Genomic DNA, 8,108 nt, shown 5'->3' on the forward strand with positions numbered 1-8,108 from the left:
TTTTAAAGACTCACTGATCTTGCTACGACTAATTTCATAGCAATCGTTTTATATATTATGTCTCCTAAATGCATGCAATTAAACAATATTTGAATCTTTTTGCATAACTTCATATTATAGATTGATTAAAAATTATGCACTATAAAACTAAATAACATCAAACATTAAAAAAAGTGATATTTACCTTTATTTGTCTTTGTTTTCTTCACACATCATATTTCATCTCAAATTCTTCATTAACCAAGACTAAAGTTTATTAAGGGAAAAATTGTTAGTAATGATAGAAATGGAGTCACATAATTTGTGAAAATAATTCAATAATAGAAATCAGTTTCAAACAATAAATATAGCTGCGAGCAGCAGTTAACGGGGTTCAAGCCTTTTAAGGCCTTTAAGCACATGCGTAAAAAGATGTTTTGTTTTATTTAGCAAGCCTGTAACCATCTCAATCATAGATGTTAAAGAGCATTTACAGCAAATAGAAGCAGTTCACTATAGGAAATATATACGTTTTTCAACATTTATTGAGGTTGAGCCAAAAACCTAGGACTAGTTCGCCAAAGTTGGTTTTTGAAATAATCTCCAATATTTAACGAACGATTCGATGGACAGCGGCGCTCCTAGAGTCAAAGTTGCTCAGAATGAGGAGTTCTACCATGTGGTACAAATGTCGTGGGTGTGTGCGAAAAATCGTGCGATACACAACCCTTTTATGCACATGAAAAACACAAAAGCGCCCCCAGTGGCCGATTTCTTTCGAAATTCTCAGGCCTCTAGGGGCATGAGTCAAACAGGCCCAGCGAGTTTCATGGCACCTCGGACAAAGACACCGCATGCCAATTTTCAAGTCGATTGGACTAACGGTGAAGTAGTTTTAGCCATTTTCATGTTTTTTTTTTTTTTTGCTGTTATAACACCACCAAGTGGCCAGTCGCTGCATCCTTTTTCACATGACCACAGAATGAGCTCTTACATAGGTGTGCCAAGTTTGGTGAAAATATCTCATTCCGTTCACGAGTTAAAGCCATTTTAGTAAAAGTGGCTCCACCCACCTCAAACGTTTTGGCGGCCCTTAGGGACTGTAAATCGAAATTTAAACTTTTTTTTTGATAACTATTGACAATCAGACTCCAGAGAATCTCACTGCACTGGTTTGTTTCCGATTGGGTCAAAAACCTAGAACAAGTTCGCAAAAGTAGGTTTTTCAAAAAATCCAAAACAAGTGAAAATTTCACCATGCATTTTGTCCATCTTGAATCAGGGATTCTGACGATATAAGAGGCTACGCCTAACGGTTTAGGATTTATATGTGATTTTGTACTTTTCACCACTGTAGCGCCCCCGTCAGGCCGATCGGTGCAAACCTTGGTGACATCATAGACTGTTGTAGTTCTCAAAGTTTCGAGTCTCTATGATTTACGGTTTGGTCTGCCCGATCACTTTTAAGGGAGAATGCTGATCCTTGGAAAATTTAACAATTACAATAGAGTTTCAGAGCTACGCACTTGAACCCCTAAATATTGAGATAGCTAGATTAGTAGTTACTCATTGTTTATATTATTATAGTATCAAAAATTTAATTTTTATAATGATTTTTTTCATATTTAAGATTAAAAATATAGGTCTGGGACATAGTAAAACATGCAAAGCATTTGAACATAAATTATGTAATTCAAAACTCTTAAATAGCAAAGGGATGAAATATGTTAGTTTTAATAGTTATGAACATGAGATGTTTGCTAAGATTAGAATAACTCTCAATCTCTCCATCACAAGCAATGTTTTCATTTCAGCCTGTCACTTCTGAAGAACAGCTTCAATATCCTGCTAAAGTCGTTACGCTGCTGTTTTACGTCATGCACCTTCAACAACATCAGGCCGGAAGACAGACAAACAACTGCAATGAAACCGACAATAAACCTTTGCTTTACATTCAGGGTTGAAGATCAAACCCAATTGAAGTCGACGGCAGTTTCGGGACAGGTGACTGTAGTTTTATGAGGGCAGAACAGCCTCGACGGTGCATGTGATTGTGTTTGGAGACACAATCTGATGCCCAAAGGAACGTTTGATTAGATCAGTGGACTGATTAAAGAGGATGCTGAACCAAAATCAACTTGATCAGTGGAAAACAACACGTGTAACAGCAACACAAACACAGAAAACATACTGTGAGCTGATTTTGTCAAAGCCAGCATCCTAAATAAATACAGCAGAATTAGTTAGTGATTTGAAACACCATACACAGCTTTTAAACATATATATATATATATATATATATATATATATATAAAAATAAAAATGAAATTAAAATAGTCAATATTTAATTCATTTTTTTCACTGAACACAAAAACTATGTCTTAATTACATCAAGCCTTCGCTGTCAGGAGCTGGCCGTCGCCTCGTGCATTAAAATGCTTCAAATTATTTGATAAAAGCCGCTCAAATAAAATATTATGGTTACTAGTCAAGTACTCTATCAAGTAAAGTGCTAATCATGTTTTCTCCACCAGTGTTTGAGTAACTCTAATGGAACATTAAATCAGCAGAGGGCGCAAACAAATCCTCTGCTGGTGCTTATTCTCCAAAACAAGTCAAACATTCAGTAGTTGCACAACCATGCTATTTTGACATCTAAACCAGATGGGTTTGTTTCTTCATGCAACACAAATATTCGAAACAAAACATGTTCTAGTACAAACTTACTGTGACATGAATGCCTTCTGTTTTATTTTGCTTTTACTTTTATGATGCCTGCTTTGTATGATGTATTACTTTGATATGAAGCTCCATCTCTCAGAGTAAATAACTCAGTGACTGTCAGTAAATGAGAAGTGAAACAGCTGGAAAAGCAGAAGTTCAGTAACATTATTTAAATATGATCAACAGTTTCATAAGACAGTGATCAACCAAGTGTAAACTAACCTCCACAGCGGACGGGTAAGAGAACTATCTATCTATCTATCTATCTATCTATCTATCTATCTATCTATCTATCTATCTATCTATCTATCTATCTATCTGTCTGTCTGTCTGTCTGTCTGTCTGTCTATCTATCTATTTACAGTGCTCAGCGTAATTGAGTACACCCCCTTTGAAAAGTAACATTTTAAACAATATCTCAATGAGCACAAAAACAATTTCCAAAATGTTGACAAGACTAAGTTTAATATCTGTTTAATTTATAACATGAAAGTAAGGTTAATAATATAACTTAGATTTTTCACATTTTTCAGTTTTACTCAAATTAGGGTGAAGCAAAAATGAGTACACCCCACAATAAAAATACTACATCTAGTACTTTGTATGGCCTCCATGATTTTTAATGACAGCAAACATCTATCTTTTTCCATTCTTCAAGAATGACCTCTTTTAGAGACTGGATGCTGGATGGAGAGTGATGCTCAACTTGTCTCTTCAGAATTCCCCATAGGTGTTCGATTGGGTTCAGATCAGGAGCCACTGAATCACTTTCACCCTGTTCTTCTTCAGAAATCCAACAGTGGCTTTAGATGTGTGTTTAGGATCATTGTCATGTTGGAAAAGGTCAGATGCTACCATCACAGAGTGATGGTATTCTCTTTCAGTATAGAGCAGTACATCTGTGAATTCATGATGCCATCAGTGAAATGCAGCTCCCGACACCAGCAGCACTCGTGCAGCCCCACATAAGGACACTGACACCACCATGTGTCACTGTAGGCACCATGCATTTTTCTTTGTATTCCTCACTTTTGCAACGCCATACAGTTTTGAAGCCATCAGTTCCAAAAACATTTGTCTTGGTCTCATGACTCCAGAGTATAGAGTCAAAGTAGTCTTCATCTTTGTCAGCATGGGCCCTGGCAAACTCTAGGCGGGCTTTTTTGTGCCTGGGCTTTAGGAGAGGCTTCTTTCGTGGACGGCACCCATGCATGCCATTCCTCTGCAGTGTACGCCGTATTGTGTCACGGGAAATAATCACCCCAGTTTGGCTTTCTACTTCTTTAGGTAACTGCAGTGAACTTGCATGCCGATTTTCTTCAACCCTTCTCATCAGAAGATGCTCCTGTCGAGGTGTTAACTTCTGTGGACGACCTGGACGTCTCTGTGAAATCTTTTTGAATTTTTTGTACCACTTTTGCTACAGTATTCTGCCTGATAAGTATCTTCTTGTAGCCTTCACCTTTCTGCTGTAAAGAAATTATTTTCTTTCTCGGGTCTTGTGACATTTCTCTTCCATGTGGTGCCATTGCTGACAGCATGAAATGGGGGTTTAACACCCTTTTATAGTCAACTGTCTGCTGGACACCTGTGTGATGAATAATTAGACTCACATGTGCTTGAATTCTTGTTAAATTAGACATTTGTAGTCTAAAATGTAGCTCTGCTCCAGAGACTTTCAGTGGGGTGTACTCATTTTTGCATCACTCTAATTTGAGTAAAACGGAAAATGTTGTTCTCTAACTTATATTATTAACCTTACTTTCCTGTTATAAGTTAAACAGATGTTATATAAAACTTATTTTGGAACATTTTGGAAATTGTTTTTGTGTTCATTGAGATATTGTGTAAAATGTTACTTTTCAAAGGGGGTGTACTCATTTACACTGAGCACTATATCTCTCTATCTGTTTGTCATCCTATCTATCTATCTATCTATCTATCTATCTATCTATCTATCTATCTATCTATCTATCTATCTATCTATCTATCTATCTATCTATCTATCTATCTATCTATCTATCTATCTATCTATCTATCTCTGTCCCTGTCTCTATGCCTAAAAAAAAGCATATTCAACATTTAATTTCTTTTGCTTTCAAATGTCTTTTGCCTCACAGCAAAAGTAGACCAAGTGCAGAAAAACCTAAATTTACATTAAAAAAAAAGTTGCTGCTATGCAACCACAATGCAAACTATGCAGTGCTAGGGACTTAAGCAAAAGTGAAAACTGACTGAAGTGCTGACAAAAATGCGGTTGACTTAAAATGGGAAATGAAATCAAGAGTGTTTTTTCTCCCTCAGATTCCATGTCAGAAAGATGAAGCCGTCATGCTGGTGGTTGGTGTTTGTTTATGTCACGTGTTTACACCCATCTCTCATTCTGGCCATTAAAAGGATCATAGTGAATTACTCATCTCAGAACCTGTCCTCGGTTCCTCCCGGCCTGAAACCATCTACAGAAGACTTGGATCTGTCGCTGAACCACATCCAGATGCTGAGCGGCAAAGACTTCAGCACCACACCACGACTCCATTTCCTCAATCTGTCCTGGAATATACTGGAAAACATAGACATGGACGCATTTAACTCCACATCGGCATTGGAGATTTTGGACCTGTCACACAACAGACTCCAGAACCTCTCTGACCAACCGTACCTGCTTAAGGTGGGAAATCTGCAGTTCTTGGACTTATCATCCAACATGTTTTCCGTCATGGCACTAGGGAAGGAATTTTCTACCCTGAAACACCTGCAGTGGCTCGGCCTGAGTGCCATTTCAATCGGCAACGAAGACTTTACTTACATTGCCAATCTTACTCTGAAAACGCTCTTCATCAATACTGATAAGCTACAGAAGTATGAAGAGAGGAGTCTAACGGGTGTCCATGCAGAGAAGGCCGTCATCGCCCTGTCCAACAAAGACCTAGATATTGCAATTGCCGATGATGTTTTTGCATCGTTTAAAGAAGTAGAATTCACCAAGGTGGACAGCGAGATGAAGGTTCTCCAGCAGATTCGCCAGCGAGGAACAGTACGCACTGTTAGTCTAGAAATCTCCAAGGTGAAAACCACCTGGGAAGTTCTGACAGGCTGTGTAAACACAATACTGTCATCTGCCATTCAACAGCTTTCATTCTCAGAACTTACCTTGACAAAAATGGTAAACGGCAGGCCTGTGACCTCGAGCCGAGTGTTGGAGTCCTTTTCTATAAGAAGAGCAACTGTAACTGAATTCATCTTCAACCAAACAGAGCTCTATGACTTCTTCATAAGCATGCCAGCGAGAAAAGTCATTTTAACCCAAACGCCCATTATCTTTATGACCTGCCCTCAGACTGTTAGTAAGATTGAGGTGTTGGACTTTTCCGATTGCGCCCTTACGGAAAACATCTTCTCAGTTGGTCCGGATACAGAATGTAGTACACTCACAAACCTGAAAAAGCTGGTTTTGAGGGGCAACAACCTGAAACATCTTGGACCGCTGACCTCTAGAATCAATCTCATGAGCTCGCTGCAATACGTCGACCTCAGTCAGAACACGCTTACCTATTCTGAGGAACAAGGCAAGTGCGTTTGGCCTCGCAAAGTTGCCCGTGTGGATTTGTCCTCGAATGTGTTTGACCAGAGCATCTTCAAGTGTTTGCCCGATTCCATACGAATCTTAAACCTCAGGAATAACCGAGTGACCACAGTCCCTGCAGATGTTGGGGTTTTAAAAGACTTGAACATCTTGGACCTAATGGATAACCGCTTGCTGGACCTTCCCACCTGTCAAGCATTCCCAAACCTGCAGAAGCTCCTAGTAAGAACAAACTCCATCCATTCGCCTTTACCGGGAACCCTCGAGACTTGTCCTCATCTCAAAGATCTCGACTTGAGCCGCAACCCCTTCATCTGCACTTGTGCTTTGCGAGAATTCGCAGCTCTCATCAATAACCGAGTGACACAAACTCCTGGTGTGACTCTCGGTCACTGGCCGGAAGGATATCGATGCAGTTACCCAGAATCCAGGAGCAACACCACGCTAAAAGACTTCTACCTTCCTGAGATATCCTGCAACGGCTGGATCCTGGCTGTTACGATTCTGATCCCGACAATCACTTTGGTGGTTGCCGTCAGCCTTCTTTGCCATCGGCTGGATGTGCCGTGGTACCTCAAGATGATGTGGAAATGGACACGTGCCAAGCACCACGCAATAACCTCCCAGAAGAAGGCTGAGGATATGGAGGGGTTGCGCTTCCATGCGTTCGTATCGTACAGCCAAAAGAACGCAGACTGGGTCAAAGCTCAATTTCTTCCCAAGCTCGAGGGCGATTGTGGGCTGCGAATTTGTCACCACGAGCGGGACTTCATCCCGGGAAAGACGATCGTTCAGAACATCCTCCGATGCATCGAGCAGAGCAGAAGATGCGTCTTCGTGCTGTCGTCTCATTTCGTCCAGAGCGAATGGTGCCACTACGAGCTCTACTTCGCCAATCACCAGAGGGTAATGCGAGGGATGGATAGCATCCTTCTTATTCTGCTGGAACCTCTGCCGTTATATCTCATTCCCTCCAAGTACTACCAGCTCAAGGCCATGATGTCCAGACGCACCTATCTAGAGTGGCCACAGGAAGGAGCCAAGCAGAAGCTGTTTTGGGCTAATCTCAGAGCAGCTCTGCAGGCCAACCTTCCCATTCCGTCAGAGAGAGAAGAAGAGTGATTAGAGGAGTTTTCAAATGTATTTCATAGAGATTGTAAAGGAGATATTAAATTAAAGCTGTGGTTCCAGGGTCCACTAGGGGACCTCAACAAACAAGACAAAACTAGTCAAAATCAAGATATTTCAAGAGGTAGCCTAATTTTTAAAGTGTGACTTCTAGTCCTGTAATATGGAGTGATTTAACAAACTTAAATAAATAAATAAATAAATAAATATATATATATATAGTGGAATTTTATCAATTTAAATCATTTCAATGCAAATTTCATGTTGTTGTTTTTTGTATTATGTAATATTTCAGGTCACTTTTTATAATAATTTTTTAAGTATTATAAATAAATACATTTCATGCCCAATTTATGTCTTTTCTTTAGGTATATATTTACTTTTTGCAACATTTCACTATGCATATTTGTGATATATTGATTAGTTTTATGTCATCTGCTTCATATTTCATGTGGTCATTTTAAGGCATATTTCAGGTATTTCATGTCCTTTTTCATATAACATGAAAAGCTAAATTTATTCATAAAGCATATTTATGCTTATATTTCAATGCACATTTATTTAATGCAATATACCATTAATAATTTCATTTAGTCTGTTAAACCTCATACTAGAAAAGTCAGGTAAATCAATCAAATCTTAAAAATTGACATTTTTATAATGAATATAATTTTTTTCTGATTATGCCAAGCTT

General features: G+C 38.9%; 1 protein-coding gene across 1 annotated transcript; it reads left to right on the forward strand.

The window, feature by feature from the left end:
• Positions 1-2,809: 2,809 nt before the first annotated feature.
• Positions 2,810-7,728, forward strand: tlr1 (toll-like receptor 1). Its single transcript, XM_048179724.1, has 2 exons — positions 2,810-2,940; positions 5,008-7,728. Exon 2 carries the CDS (start codon positions 5,024-5,026, stop codon positions 7,406-7,408), a length of 2,385 nt encoding a protein of 794 aa, XP_048035681.1. The 5' UTR covers positions 2,810-2,940; positions 5,008-5,023; the 3' UTR covers positions 7,409-7,728.
• The last annotated feature ends 380 nt before the right edge of the window (positions 7,729-8,108 follow it).

Source organism: Megalobrama amblycephala, unplaced genomic scaffold, assembly GCF_018812025.1.
Source record: "Megalobrama amblycephala isolate DHTTF-2021 unplaced genomic scaffold, ASM1881202v1 scaffold331, whole genome shotgun sequence".
NCBI lineage: Eukaryota > Metazoa > Chordata > Actinopteri > Cypriniformes > Xenocyprididae > Megalobrama > Megalobrama amblycephala.

Coding starts and splice junctions, on each gene's coding strand:
- tlr1 (XM_048179724.1), top strand. CDS start 5,024: ATGAAGCCGTCATGCTGGTGGTTGGTGTTTGTTTATGTCACGTGTTTA.